The sequence below is a fragment of the Pogona vitticeps genome, chromosome 1 (genome assembly GCF_051106095.1).
Source record: "Pogona vitticeps strain Pit_001003342236 chromosome 1, PviZW2.1, whole genome shotgun sequence".
Lineage (NCBI taxonomy): Eukaryota > Metazoa > Chordata > Lepidosauria > Squamata > Agamidae > Pogona > Pogona vitticeps.
Genome location: NC_135783.1, coordinates 44545826 through 44562195, shown reverse-complemented (window position 1 = coordinate 44562195; position 16370 = coordinate 44545826). Strand labels below are relative to the sequence as shown.

General features: G+C 39.5%; 2 protein-coding genes across 2 annotated transcripts in view; both read right to left on the bottom strand.

Annotated features, from left to right (window-relative positions):
* LOC144586395 (uncharacterized) overlaps positions 1–16370 on the bottom strand; it is a 593808-nt gene that overhangs the window by 197995 nt on the left and 379443 nt on the right. The window lies entirely within an intron of this gene.
* The window catches only part of KCNK17 (potassium two pore domain channel subfamily K member 17), a 53619-nt gene continuing 37804 nt past the window's right edge, over positions 556–16370 (bottom strand). The window contains exon 5 of the mRNA XM_072991482.2: positions 556–7605. Within this exon, the coding sequence (XP_072847583.2) occupies positions 7343–7605 (263 nt within the window). The 3' untranslated portion in view covers positions 556–7342. The remainder of the gene's footprint in view (positions 7606–16370) is intronic.

The following is a 16370-nucleotide window of genomic DNA, read 5'->3' as shown; positions in this document are numbered from 1 at the left end:
TGTTCTTATAGCTGGAGCAGAGTTTGGGAAATTTGTTACGTTTGTACCTCACGTTTCCTCCACTGAGCTCCAAGAGGCCTGCGTTGCTCTCTTCATCTCCACTTTATCTTCACATCAATGCTGCAAAGTAAGTCAGGCTGAGCGTGTATGGCAATCCCAAGATCACCTAGTGGGTTTCATGGCTGAGTCGGGATTCAAACCCTGGGCTCTTGAGTTCGATTCCAACACTTTAAACACTACGCTACAAGACTGAATGCCATGTTCACTGGAATATTCTGTAGTCCAAAAAAGTAACTCTTCTGAGCTCCAAGACAGATGTGGTCTGAACAGAAGACACCAGTATGTGGGCATACTGTTTGCTGGCTTTTGTATGCTGACTAAAACCAAGATTGTCTAGCAATGTATCGTCATCATGAGAGTTGGAAGGGACCCTATGGATCATCGACTCTAGCCACTGTCTAGGAGGCACAGTAGGGAATCAAACTCCCAACCTCTGGCCCCACAACCAAATACCTAAACCACTGAGCTATAAACCACTTGCTCTGGAGAAACAAGTTAGAGGTACAATTATTTTTTATTGTAAGTAAACAATTAATATAAAGCCTTGTGGACAGAACAGAAAGAAAAATAGTTCAGCAAGACAATTCACAAATGGATTTTTCCCTTCCAATTATTAAAATAAGGTAATGCTTGCAAAATGCAAGAAATACTGGTAACATTAAACCTATGCAGTTTAAAACAGGATCAGGGCCAGTCCTACTGTTGTGCAGAGAGTATAGTGGCCTCTTCAGCCAATCTCTACTGGAGTATCCTGAAAGGGCAACAAACCGGTAATTTATTTACTTCATTTTTATTGCATATTTACTGCCAGGTATTGGAAGAAGTACTTGGGAAGATTTTTTTCTCATGTCCTAAAATAACTTGGCTTGCTTTGAGGACTCTGTGCACCTGGACATATGAGTGCTCCACTTCAAATGCAGCAAAATGTCTTTGGCTGATCTGACAAGACTTATTGAAACTGCATGCCTCTTGGTGATGAAATCTGCCAAGCATTAAAATATGGCACAAGATTATTTCTTTTCTACATTCAAAGCACTCAGGGCAGTTACAATAATAAAAACCGAATCAGTGATACCAAAGGGAAAATACCGAAGAAAAATGAGCAAATTCAGGTCCTGTTTCATTCATTCTGTTTCATGATGATGTGCATAATGATTAGATAAATGACTGTTATATGGTAAGGGAAGGGAAGGGCCAATATAGCAGTTGTTTCAAGCTTGGCTTACAGGGAAACATTACCATGTCTAAACAGAGAATTCAGTTTCCAAGTATGGATCATTATGAAGCTAAAATATCATCATCCACGCATCAGAGGGAATAAAAGAAACCCAAGGTTTCCAGAATTACCAAAAACAAAACAAAACCCCCAAATGCACCCCTCTTTACAGCAAAAACCTAATGGAGGATAGGTAAAACAGCCCAGTGATGACTGAGCACACTCAGTGGTGCAGAATGGCAATGAACTGTTAGATCAGAGGAACAGAATGGAAAAGGTGCAGAAAGAAGCGGTTTTGGAAGAGGAACAGCTAGCTGCTTAGAGCCCCAACTAACATCCGTCTGCACTGCAGAGTTTTGTTCTAGCAAGGTGCTTTGCAGAAAATGCAGCTAATAGAAAGACAACTGGGTTACAGAAACATGTCTGAAAAGTTAGAAGTACAAGGGCAGATCAATGATGGCAGTCCCAGTGCCATGTCTTACACCATTACCAGGTGCTGTTGTGCAATCAAAAAGAGTATCTAAATAGCAGGAAACAATGATTTGAACCTTCTTATGTCGGACACGACTAAACGACTAAACAACAACAACATAATGTTGAGTCATTTGTTTTGAATCTATATATATATATTTTTACAGGGTGTGAACTATTTGTTTAGTGTTGAATCGTCAATAAACATGATTTTTAAAAAAACCCTAATTGCATGGTTCTTTATACAAAACCACATACATAACCTCAGATGAAAACTTTTAAAGACCTTAAAATATCTCCTGTAATTTTCCACTGCAGAGTGTGGAGGAATCCAAGTCAAGCACAATGTGGGTATGTTTTTCTTTAGACACCCTTGAACAGATAACCTTCCATATTTTGGAAGATAACTATTCTGTGATTGTTGATGCTTTCTCTATGTTACAGATCTCCTTTTCCTGTGGCTGTCTCTTCCTGCTACAAAGCCTGGACACATTAGGAAACTTGCAGGATATACAGTACCCAGAAAGCCAACATGATCATGGGATCTTTGGAAATTCCTGCCTCTGTAGGCCATTACTGATGAACCAATTGCTATCATAAGTAGCTTGTGGCTGGAGCATGGGGTGCTCTCTGAAATTTTGGGGTGATACATCCCTCACCACTTGATCCATGGTCTACCTCTAGCTAATACTTGTGAAGAATCCAGGTTTCCTCCCAGAATCACTGGAGCTGGACCCTGGGAAGAGTTGAAAGCCTGCTGTCCCAAGGCCAAGGTAGCTGCTTTTCCCAAGGGTTCCCTCAGCTCAGACCTATATTTCCTCTTCCTTCTGCCCCCCCCCACATGGATCTTCTTCAGTAAAGACAATGAGGTAACCCTCCCAGTGCTCTTAGTATGGGCCAAAATCCTGTTGGGTAACATCTCTCTGCACAAGAGGAATGATGTCAGCAGTAGCAGCAGCAGCAGATTGCCACAAATTAAAGGCTTTATTTTGCAACTTCAAGGTGCATATGACCTCACTGCACTATGTGTTAGCCATGTGCATTCTGAAATTGAAGAAGGAACATCATTCCTATTGTGCAGATAGAGTTGCACAACAAGATTTCAACGAGTGCTCCTAAAGATTGAAATTGTATGCTTAGAGGATTCTGATATCTACAAATGAGGCAGTGGAGATAAACAAACGGGTGGGCTATCCCTTCCTTCCTTTGAATTCATTGGGATAATCTTGCGGCGATATTCAAGTGTTTGCTCAGATTAACATGTGTGGTTCAGCAAATATATTCTTTAGCCCTTTCCTCTGTTATCACAATGGGCTGGATCAGGGCTAACAAATATTTTACGAAGGGCACTGTATTATTTAGAATATCTTCTATGAAATGGTTCAAGAAGTCACATTTCTATTTTCTTTAACTTATAAGAGAAACTCATCATGGAAGCAAATCCTCAGCAACTCATGCACTTGGGCCATAAATGGTTCTGGGAATTATTATTATTTATATGCCAATATTCCACATTTATCCCAACAAGGGACGGAAAGTGGCTCACAACATAAAAATTAAAAACACAGTAAGTTAAATATTAAAAGGCAAATTAAACAATATGATGTGGAATGATGATGTGGTGATGTTACCTGGGCTATTATCAATTCTCTATCTCAGTAGGCGACTCTGCCTTTGAGGTGCAGTTTCTTTGGAAATTAAGAAAGAAAACAAAACCAGCAGTCCTTGGAGCCTAGTTAAAACCAAGTAATACAATGTGCACATTTCCTTGCTGAATATTTGCCCACTCCTCTTGATTATCAAGGCTCTTAACCCACCCACATCCACCCCTGCCAAGGCTCTGGATATTCATAGGAAAACACTCACATGCAAGCATTCTGTGCAGTATATTTTGGATAGAACAGTACTACCCTTGAAGAAACAGGTGTGCAGGCTGCAGATAGGACTCTGCTTGTATGCTGGACTCAGCTCTGCATGTGTGCTTATTTGCTTCTGCATGCTCAGAGCATACTTAATACACTGTGATGATGGACATAACTGTCTTTATATAACATAGGCTTTAGGTGGACATGTGACAATGGTAGTGCATGCCTTTGTGACATCTATATTGGATTACTGCAATGTGGTCTATGCAGGTTTCCCCTTTAGGAGTGTTGGGAAACTTCAGTTCCTCCAGTATGCTATGACACATACTGTATGTTAGTGGGTGCCTGGGTATAGAACGAGATCCCACTTGTCTTTCAGCATTTACACTGGTTATCAGTTTGCTCCTAGACGCAAGTCAAAACAGGGTGATTATATTGAAAGACTTCAGTCGCCAGAGTAAAGGACCCCTGATTGACAGCTTTCTGCTCTAAAAGCACATTGTGTTCATTGAAATCAGTCACAATCAGAATTATACCATGAAAGTAGACTGGGCTGAAGAAATGGGAGCACACATACAGTACATCCCACCCTTAATATCCCCCCTCCACCTGGATGACAATCAGACCTTCACACAGGAAAAACCAAAGAAGTGTTTGTGAACATGTTCTGTTAAACACACTTTAATTGTTTCTCTGATTGCTCAGTGCTTTAGGTCTCTGGGTGCAGAGCTAGAGGTTACAAGTTCAATCCCCCCCCACTGTATCTTCTTGACAGGGGCTGGGCTCAATGATCCATAGGGTCCCTTCCAGCTGTCAGGGTTAAGCAGAAGAGGCACCAGGACCCAGTCCAGAGCAAGACCACAGGAACAAGGTAGAATCAACCCCACAGCCCACATCAAGACCAGCTATGGTTTGAGTCCAAACAGCAGCCAAATAAAAGGATAATGCAAATCATGGCCAGACACTCCAGGGGTCAAAGCCAGAAGGAACTATATCAAGGCCACAGGATCCAGGGATGCAAAGAGAGGCAAGGCAGGAATAACAACACAGCTGGAGACCTTCATCGGAAGGCTTGTTCTTATATAGTCCAATCCTCAACTTTCACAGGTGCCACTCCTGAGGAGATGGTCAACATCTGTGGGGAAAAAGCCCAGTCCTGCAAACCTTAGAGCAGTTCTTCCCAGAGAGATGGGGACAATCCTGCCTGCACCAAGGTTGCAGGGTTCCGGCATGGCTTCCTGACACCAGCTCTGCAGTTCTAAGTTTATTATTATTATTATTATTATTATTATTATTATTATTATTATTATTATTATTATTATTATTATTATTATTATTATTATTATTATTATTATTATTAAAAACCACTAGGCTCAGTCAAATCAAACTTAGAGAAACATTGACTGGTATTATGTAACAGGTACAAGTTTTAACCAACAACTGAAGTATCAGTTAAATATCTGTGCAGTATGTATGCTCTTCCTAATATTGCTGTTTTTTGTAGGTCCGATGGTGTTATTTCTGATATCTGTAACTGCTTATAGTACTGTGTAAAATTTCTGGATATCGTTCCCAAAGCCCCAATGATTACGGGGACTACTGAAGTGTGTTTCATCCACAAGCGAGATGTTTTGATTGCCAGGTCTCTGTATTTTGTTAGTTTTTCCAATTCTTTATTTTTAACTCTGGCATTCCCTGGAATTGCAATGTCAATTATCCAGACATTTCTTTGTTCAATTGCTACTAGAGATGGGGGGTATTCACATTCGTATATGAATGCCGCCACACAGGTGGACATAATGAGGGTCAAGCCCCCTGGGACGGATCGTCCACTCACCTTCTGCTGTTGCTGCAAGCTCTGCAGTACTTTCCTATCGCTCCAGAGCTCACGGTCTGCAGGAGGTGGGAGGACGAGACTTGTTGCAAGGTCGAAGAGTGGCTCTCAGACTGCAAACTCTGGAGTGACAGGAAAGGATTGCAGAGCTCCTGTTAACAGCAGAAGGTGAGTGGATGGTCCAGCCCCAAAGGGCTGGATGCTCTTTATGTCCACCTGTGCGGGGGTATTCATATTTGTAAACGAATATGAATAGCCTCATCTCTAATTACTACTGTGCCTGGTGTGTTATGTTCAAGGTGTCTATCCGTTTGGATCCGCAAATCCCACAAACATTATTATTATTATTATTATTAAAAAACACTAAGCACAATCAAAACTATAAAAACATTAACTGGTATTATCTAACAGATACAAGTTTTAACCAAAAATCTAAGTATCTGTTAAATATTGGCATACTACTATGCTGTTCCTAATATTGCCGTTTTTTGTAGCTCTGATGGCGTTATTTCTGAGATCTGCAACTGCTTATAGTACTGTGTGAAATTTCTTGTTGTTGTCATCGTCGTTATAGTCGGAGTCCTACTCTCAGTTGGGATATAACTTCCCTTCCCAGTCAGATCAAAGTTTTCCTCAGTATGCCAGCTATGGTGAAAGTAAAGCTGGTCAGGAGAAGTGAGAAAGCTCTCTTTGGATACATAAGTAATCAACAAGAAATATTTTGCCACAACCCTCTTGCTTGGGGAGCCCCAGCAGGTGAAAAAAGGTTTAATTTCTTTCTTATCAACCCTCCCAGGTGGAACTTTCATTTTTTTTTTTAAAAGCCACAATTTATGTCATGACTAGTGAGTCTGTTGAAAGTTTATCCTTTTCTTTAGCTAAGGTTACAAAATTCTCTTTTAACGTTTTGTCCAGGTAGAACCAGGAACCACACATTGTCCCAAACTGTAATGTGAAAAATAAAAGGCAAATTTCTAAAAATTAAAATTTTTACTCTGCTTCTAAAAAAAAAAAAAGATATGGTAATTGCTTGGAGCAAAAATATCCTAATATCCTATAAACAACTTGAAAATGCAATTTGTTCAAGCTCCCTACTGTTATTTCACCAACTGCTATTAGTTGCTGCTAAGAATAACAGCCAATAAGTTCCTAACCAAAGAAAATCCCAGCCTCATCTTGGAAAAATTCTATTCTGGACACACTGGCTAAAAGGTTCTGGGAGTTTTAATTCAAAAGAGAAATTTTGTCTAGGTCCTCTCCACTTTCACCTCTCAAATAGCTAACTTCCTTTTGAATATGCAGAACGAGCAACATATTTTCTAGAAATCCATTCCAGGTATTGTACTCGCTGGACACTTGAACCTCTAGTACTCAGTAATATAACAATCCTAGAAACAGTTAGAGTCTCAGATTATCAGGTAAACACCCTGTGTGAGCTGCATTATGCCTTGATGCATAATGGTTTTAATCCTTGTGTCTCACTGATTAGGAGGTATTCTCAGTCAAACGAAGGTATCCCATACTCTTGAGCAGCATTGCCAGACACATATTCTTTGCATGGCTGTATCGCATTGCTGTAAATATTTTTTTTGGCTCTTATGTTTGTGAGATCAACCGTGCTGGTGAGTATGCAGCATATGGCACATGTTCCTTTATTCCTCTTAAGGAGCAACCATATTGTGCAGGAAGGCAAAATGTACAAAGCAGTCTTCAGCTAGGTCAAGGAGCAAACTTCTCAGTTTTCACAGGGGCTTGTGTTTTAAGTGACGTTTGCTTCCAGATGGTGACACTTCTGTTAGTGTCACAACATGGCACTCCAGTGGTGGATTCTCTGATCAGATGTTTCCTTCCTGCAAAAATGAAAGCACTTCAATGGGAACAAAGTGTCTATGCAGCTCAAGCTAGCCCTCCCAGCTTGGTGTCTTTCAGGCTCTTTTCCTGTACATCTTCAGGACCCAAACTGCCATCTTGGTTGCCATTTATTAAGTCCTCTTCCACCTCTCTGTGATTCCTTTTGCAACTCTGGCAGAGGCTACTGGAGTTCTCCAGCAAGCTGATACAAAGGTTGATGATCAGGGCTAGCCAGGCCATCCCAAAGAGAATCCAGAGAGACACCACATTCTTGTACCAGGCTGGGTAACTGCGTTCAGGATTCATGCCTGTGGAAAGATCAAGCCATTTATAGGTGTGGAGTAGAAAGCTGTTGAGAGGCAAATCTTATCAAATTAGAAATCTGATACTAAGCATTTTGTACTGAAGCAAACAGGATTTAGGCTGTTGCTAGGATACTTTGATGACACAGAAAATTAATACCTAAGCTGCAAACTGTCTGGAGAATCTGAGAGTGGGTAGGACATTGCCCAGGTCAGAGACCAACCCAAGGAACACTCTGAATGGTGATGTAATTATTCAACAATTTGTTGTACAAATAAACTGTGAACAAGTGAACTTCAGCTATGAGACGTGGCTATAACGGATAAGTCATTTGCCCATAAATATCCTTCTGAAATCCCCATCAGACTTTGCCATTGTCAACAATACTATTTTAAAAATCTGCTGTATTTCCCTATTGCCTTTCTGAACACCACCAAAGTAATACCGTTTCCCCAAAAATAAGACCTACCATGAAAATAAGCCCTACTATGATTTTTCAGAATGCTCGTAATATAAGCCCTACCCCAAAAACAAGCCTCATTTAAGTGAAACTCCGTTCTCCGCCATTGTGCAGCAACCAGAAGAAGAGGACATGACTGTATTTGCATAAATGTAGATTGTTGTACATTAAAACAGCATTCTCTGAAAATAAGCCCTAATGTGTTTTTTGGAGCAAAAATTAATATAAGACCCTGTCTTATTTTCGGGAAAACACGGTACACAACAGTATAACAATAAAACGACACCATCAAATGTTAATACAGTAACAAAAATTCTAAGCCAAACATTTTAAAAGACCACAGATTCAATTTTAAAGGCTAAGTTAAAAAGAGATAATCTACCCACTTCTCTTCTTCTTCCAAAGAAGAAAATGAATTTTTTTGAAATGAATGTATAAGGGATCCAATTAGAGATGCCACAGGGTCGAGATATGAAGATAAGTCCATGGTGACTCTAGCTCAGTGGTCCCCAACCTTGGGCCTCGAGATGTTTTTGGAATACAACTTCCAGAAGCCCTCACCACCACCTCTGCTGGCCCAGATTTCTGGGAGTTAAAGTCCAAGAGCATCTGGAGGCCCAAGGTTGGGGATCACTGCTCTAGCTAATTACAATCACTCTTGAATCTATCCCTTGTAGCTCCAACCTGATTTCTTTCTTCAAAGTAGAGTAGGAAGCAATGGCCCTGCATGGATTGTTGGGTTGCCAGTCTTGTAACCTCTGATTTCAGGCAATGATAGCTGGGATGATGAGACCAACTGATGAAAGATTACACACACTCTAACATCCTGCTTTAGAGTATGACACACTAGTTCCAGAATGCTTTACGTTTATGATGTGTTTTTGCTTACTAGTTCTCATAAATGTGTAGGCTTTCATATTTAGTCCTCGTACTCTATCCATTATGAGACTGGGATTGTGGCTGCTAAGCAATTCCATGAACTAGAATTTAACCAAGCTCTTCTAATTCAAGGTCAGAATTTCATCTATCACACTGCCTTGCTCATATTGCAAATGCAACAAAAACTCAGAGCTATATCTAGTGTTAACATATTTTGTTAGGTTAATACAGAACTTGAAAAAGTTAACTTTCTTGGACTACAGCAGCCAGAATACCATGCCAATGGCCATGATGGTAGGAGGATTCTGGACGTTCTAATCAAAAACAAAACAAGAACAAAACTTTGGGATATTAATACCTGCTTCCTACTTGGCCCCTGACAGGTCTCAAAGTCAACCTAGGGAATTGTTCATTGCAATTCAGTGTATAAGTTGTAACAGGATCAGGATTTAGAGAGCAACATGTTACAAAGGAACACAGCTGAGTTAATTGAGGCAGCTGTGTGACAACCAATTTGATTGGTACAACCAAGGATAAAACTAGCCAAGCTTACAGAGACAAACTGTTGGGTAGTTTGGGTTGTTGGGTAGTGGTTGTATTGTTGTGTTGCTGGTGATCTTGTTGCTGAGAGCTGTATATTCTGCATCGTTGAATGAAGACTTGCCATATTGCAAGGAGAAGATCCTGGAGGAAGACTATCTCCGTGGTGAGAGGAGAAGACTTCGTGGATGCAGGACTATTTACATTGGTAACAATATTTAGTTACTGAAAACTGTAATTTACCATTGCATACTGAAGAACTACTGTGAATGACCAGGACTGTATAAAAGACCAAGAGAAGCTGTATTTACCCCTGTATATATGGACTTTAATGTAAATAATACTTTCAACACTACAACAGTGTCTGTTTGGTTTAATCTCTGGGCAGTTTACTTCACCATTACGCCCCCTGGCGTAGTCTGGTAACGCAGCACCTCTGTCAATTGGTTATGGGCCCAGACAGCGCACCAGACTGCATCCAGGTATAAATTTAAGAAGTTATTGAAGAAACTGCTGAACAGAGAGAGCCAAGTAGTGTGTGGCTACAGTCTGTGGTAAAAATGGCCAACGAAATGTCTATGGCTGGACTGTGCATAAAAAAGTTGAATGGGGAGAATTATGCAACTTGGCAGCAGAAGGTTCAGTTGCTATTGCAAAAGGAAGCCTTGTGGGACATTGTGGAAAATCCCCCAGCAGTCCTAGATGAAGAAAAAAGAGCACTAAATTTTAAAGCTCTGGCTATTATTGGGTTAACTCTAGAAGACCGTCTTCTTATCCACCTGAGAGGCCAAAACTCAGCAAAGAAGGCATGGGAGGATTTAAGGAGACTCTTCGTAAGAGATAACGTTGGAAGCCAGATTCAAATTGCCAGAAAACTTTTTCGAACTAGACTGAAAGCTGGAGGGTGTATGCTTCAACATTTAGAGGCAATGAAGTCAATGTTGATGGATTTACGAGAAAAGAACATCACATTTACAGAAATACAAGAAGCATTTATTATCCTGTCTTCATTAGATGAGTCATATGATCAGCTGGTGACCAATTTAGAAATTCTTCCTCAAGCAGAGCTAACAGTAATTAATATAACAAGCAAACTGTTGGAAGAAGAACAGAAGAGAAAAGATAACAAACAGCTCCGAGACTCCAAACTCACTAATCACCGTGATAAGCTGAAAGAAAGTGAGGAGGAGGGGGACACAGCTGCAAGCATTCATTCTGGAAAACGCTGTTTTTCCTGTGGCTCAAGAAAACATCTGATGAAAGACTGTAAATTTAAGAAAGGAAAAGAAAAACAAACCAGACGCAAGAGAGAAACACTAAGCCTGACTGAGGAGATTTATAACTCTGAACAGGGAGAAGAGTGGATTGTCGACTCTGGAGCAACTGCCAGCATGTGTAAGAGTAAACAGTTAATATTTAACTACCAACCTGTATCCAACCAACAAGTATGCTTAGCAAATGGTGTTAGTGCTAAGGTACTGGGAAAAGGTAAAGTGAAATTGCCTTATATTGCTAGACCAATAGATGTTTTACATGTTCCAAATTTGAAGCATAATTTACTTTCTGTGAGTTCATTAGCAAAGAATGGGTTTGTTAGCACTTTCTATGAGGAGAAATGTGTAATAACTAGCAAGAACAATGAAAAATTGAATTGCTATGCCAGAAATAATTTATATAGACTAAACTGTACTAAGGCTAACAATGTCTATGAAAACAAATGTATACACAAAGATTGTATTCATTTATGGCATCAAAGGCTAGGACATGCAAACTACAAAACACTGAGAAAAACAATTGAAAACTCAGTAGGAGTTAATTTAAAGCAATGCAATGAATATGTGAATTGTCAAGCTTGCCAATTAGCCAAGAGTAAGAAAGCTCCTGTAATGAAACATAGTGATGTACAAGTGAAAAATATATTAGATTTGGTGTCAGTTGATGTTATTGGACCCAAAAGTGCATCATTAGGAGGAGCCAGATACATTCTCTCTATCCAAGACCAAAAGTCCAGGTTTGGATACTGCTATCTCATGAAAGATAAAAGTGCAGTACATGTAGAGTTTGAAAAATGGCTCAAATTTGTAGAGCGCAAAACAGGGAAAAAGGTTAAGGTGGTACAAACTGACAATGGAACAGAGTTTACCAATGCCAAATTTCAAGCAATATTAAAGAAAAATGGTATTACTCACAGGAGAGCCGCTCCCTATACACCTACTCAGAATGCCTTTATTGAAAGAAGGGGCCAAACTCTGCAGAATATGGCTGAGGCAATGATTAGGGGGAGTAATCTATCAGAGAAATATTGGGGGGAAGCTACACTTTGTGCGAATTTTTATATTAATATTCTTTGGCACAGTGGAATAAACAATATACCCTACACAGTTTGGACTGGGAGAAAACCAAATTTAAAATTTTTACATGTATTTGGATCTCCTGCATGGGTTCACATCCCAAAAGAAATAAGAAGAAAGGGAGAGAAGAAAGCCAGGTTGATGTATTTTCCTTGGATACCAACAAAATAGGAGAGCATTTAGGTTTGGGTTGCCAAATACCAACAAACTTGTAATAAGTAGCAGTGCTTCTTTTAATGAGCACAGTAACTGGGACAAAATATGTAAACCCCCAGAAACAATAATTAAATTGCCTGAAAGGAATGACAGTAGTGATGATAGTGCAGATGAAAGTGACTCTCAAACAGAGCAAGAGATTAAAAGAGAAGTAGAACCTGAGGAAATGCAAACTGATAAAGAAATTCCATCCAACTCAGAAAGGAGGGAAACTCTCGAGGAGGACAGAGAATTACCTAGGAGGTCTAGCAGAGAGAGAAAAACTCCAGACAGATACAAGCCTGAGACCTATTACTGTCTCAATGTGGCTGAACCAGAGACATATAATGACATATGTAATATGCCTGAGAAGGAACAAATAAAATGGAAAGAGGCAATGGACAAGGAGTTAAATTCATTAAAACAACTGAAAGTTTATGAGGAGGTAAAACTGCCTGAAAAATCAAAAGTAATTGGTTCCAGATGGGTATTTAAAAGGAAGGTGGATGCCGATGGTAATGTAAGGTATAGAGCAAGGTTAGTGGCAAAAGGGTATGCACAAACTTCAAACGACTATGATCAAGTTTTTGCACCGGCTCTAAGACCAGAGACATTGAGATTTGCTTTAACCTATGCAGCCAAGCATAATCTCATGACCAGGCATGTTGATATAGAAACAGCCTATTTATATGCTGACTTGAAACACACAATTTATATGGAAATTCCACCAGGAATTGAAAATGAAGGTAAATGCTGGATATTGAAAAAAAGTCTATATGGTCTCAGACAAAGTGGCCATGAATGGAACCAACATTTAACTAAAACTTTAAAGGACAATGGTTTTGTGCAAGGAAAGGCTGACCCTTGTTTATTTATAAATGAGAGAACACAAGCTATAATATTAGTGTTTGTGGACGATTTAGCCATATTCACCAAAGATAAGAAAGAGGCTGAAGAAATAATTCAAATGTTAAAGAAACACTACAAATTGAGAGATTTGGGAGAAATAAGTAACTACTTGGGAGTAGAAATAGAAAGAAGTGAGAAAGGATTTAAAATAGCACAAAAGAGCAAAATATTAAAACTCCTAAAACAATATAAGATGGAGGATTGTAAAGGAGCAGCAACTCCTATGAACATAGAGTTCGAGAAAGAAGATATGAATGGCCCGGATTGTGATATTGATGTATATAGATCACTGGTAGGCAGCTTACTATATTTGAGCAGATGGTCAAGGCCAGACATCTCTATAGCTGTAAATCTGCTATCTAGGAATGTGAGGAAGCCGAATGAAAGGCACATGCAATCAGCAAAAAGAGTACTTAGGTATTTAAAGGAGGCACAAAATAAAAAGCTAAATTTAGAACCAGTGGGAGAACTATCTATTACTGCTTATGCCGATGCAAATTATGGTAGTGATTTAACAACCCGAAGATCAACATCAGGCATGACTGTACATTTGGGAGAAAGTTTGATAAGCTGGAAGACAGCTAGACAGAAATTTATATCGTTGTCTTCTGCCGAATCTGAGTATGCAGCATTATCTGAATTGTGTACAGATCTAGTATTCTATAAACAATTGGCACAAGATCTGGGATTGAATATAAAATCTCAAATAAAGGTTTTTGAAGATAATCAAGCTGCCATACAGATGGCAAACTCACCAAATATAAGAGGCAGATCTAAACACACAGATATCAGATACCAGAATGTAAAGCAAAGCATAGAAAATGGTTTAATTGAACTGGTATACTGTGGAACAGAAAACAATAAAGCTGATTGTTTAACAAAAGTATTGGGGCCAACTAAACATAATAAAGCATGTGAAATGTTGGGAATGATATAATGCATGTGAATGTAAAAAGAACTCTGTATATGTTCAAAGCAATGTATAATGTATGTAACAGAATTGCTATAAACAATTGGAGGAGATTGACAGGTCTCAAAGTCAACCTAGGGAATTGTTCATTGCAATTCAGTGTATAAGTTGTAACAGGATCAGGATTTAGAGAGCAACATGTTACAAAGGAACACAGCTGAGTTAATTGAGGCAGCTGTGTGACAACCAATTTGATTGGTACAACCAAGGATAAAACTAGCCAAGCTTACAGAGACAAACTGTTGGGTAGTTTGGGTTGTTGGGTAGTGGTTGTATTGTTGTGTTGCTGGTGATCTTGTTGCTGAGAGCTGTATATTCTGCATCGTTGAATGAAGACTTGCCATATTGCAAGGAGAAGATCCTGGAGGAAGACTATCTCCGTGGTGAGAGGAGAAGACTTTGTGGATGCAGGACTATTTACATTGGTAACAATATTTAGTTACTGAAAACTGTAATTTACCATTGCATACTGAAGAACTACTGTGAATGACCAGGACTGTATAAAAGACCAAGAGAAGCTGTATTTACCCCTGTATATATGGACTTTAATGTAAATAATACTTTCAACACTACAACAGTGTCTGTTTGGTTTAATCTCTGGGCAGTTTACTTCACCATTACGCCCCCTGGCGTAGTCTGGTAACGCAGCACCTCTGTCAGCCCCATAATTTAAAATTATATCCTACCAGGAAGAATTGATCCACTGGCAAGGTCATTTTAGTAAGCTAAGGAGTCAATCTAAAGGAAGAGGAAGCACTAGCTTCACTCAGATAAACTGAAACCATCCAGATTGTCTTATAATACAGCTGGTCTTAGATCTCATTTTTTCAGAAGAGTGAAATTATCTATGTAAACTGTGGTCCAGATGCAAAATTTGCCTGAATCAAAAATTGGAACTTAATTACAGTAACCAGCTGGTATGAAATATTCTGCTTTTCTTTTTCCTTCATCTATGCTCAAATGGCTATTTCCCCAGAATAAATGCAACAGTCCATTTGAGGTACAGTGCATGGATGTCTTTCTTAATTCAATTCACCAGGTAAAGAGCAGCTAATCTCTATTTGGATGTGCAGACAAGTGAATGATACACACAAAAGACTGTGTGAGAAACACCTCACACAGCAATTGTTTTAAATTTTTCCCTACCTGACAAATGATTAATTACATTCTTGTTGACACAAAACCAACCTTCCTGCAGTGAAAAAGGCAATAAAACTGGAGGGCAATAAAACTGTTTGTGAAAGTGAAGTGAGACTTGTTCTCCCGCAGACTAAGTTTATGTCAACAAGTCCCTGAGAGTTGGAGGCAAAGAGGTCTTCACAATCAAGAAGGATTGTCTCTTCTAGCTGATACTGAAGAAGATGCCTGTGTGCTTACACTAGCCTTAAATTTGTTGTCATTATTGGGCATGCATCTGAAAAGGAAACTCTTTTTGATGGTTGTTGTAGGTTTTTCGGGCTGTTTGGCCATGTTCTGAGCCTTCAGAACACGGCCAAACAGCCTGAAAAACCTACAACAACCACCAGATCCGGGCCGTGAAAGCCTACAAGAATACACTGAAACTCTTTTTGTCCCCAGTTACGACATATGCAGAAACTCTAATTGGGAAAAACAAAGAAACATTGATATTGTTGTTATGTGCAGTGAAGTCACCTCCAACTTATGTTGTCCCTATGAATGAGTGACCTCCACAATGTCCTATCATTACCAACTCTTGTAAATGCAAGACTTTGATTCCTTTACAGAATCAATCTCATATTTGGTCTTCCTCTTTTCCTGCTGCCTTCAACTTTATCCAGCATTATTGTCTCTTCCATATCATATATTCTCACATTGCACCCAAAGTTCCACAGACTCAGTTTTAGCATTTTTGCTTTTAGAGAGAGAGAGTTCAGGCTTGATCTGCTCTAGGGCCCTCTTGTTTGCTTTCTAGAAGTCTAGGGTACATACAAAGCTCCCCTCCAGCACAAAAAGTACCAAACTAAATAAACTTACTGGTTTTATCCAAATCAGGGAGAAAAAGGGATTTACAGTAGGTTTGTTGTGAGGCAGCTCACAATAATAATAATAATAATAATAATAATAATAATAATAATAATAATAATAATAATAATAATAATAATAATACTACAGTGGTGCCTCGTATAACGAGTGCCCCGTTTAACGACGATCGCATTGCAATGTTTCCTATGGGGAAAAATCGCTTTGTGGAAGCCAGCACCGCCCAGCTGGGGGGAAATGGCTGCCCGCAGCGTTTTCGCACCTCGCTTACCAAGGCGGCAAAAATGGCGACCGGATGGGGGATTCTTCGCTTACCGGTAAGTTTTTCCCTAATAGGAACGCATTAAACGGAGTTTAATGCGTTCCTATGGGTCCCCGCCCCGCATAGAGAAGAATCCGGGTAGCAACGTTAATCCTGGAACGGATTAACGTCGCTATGTGGGGCACAACTGTAATAATAATACA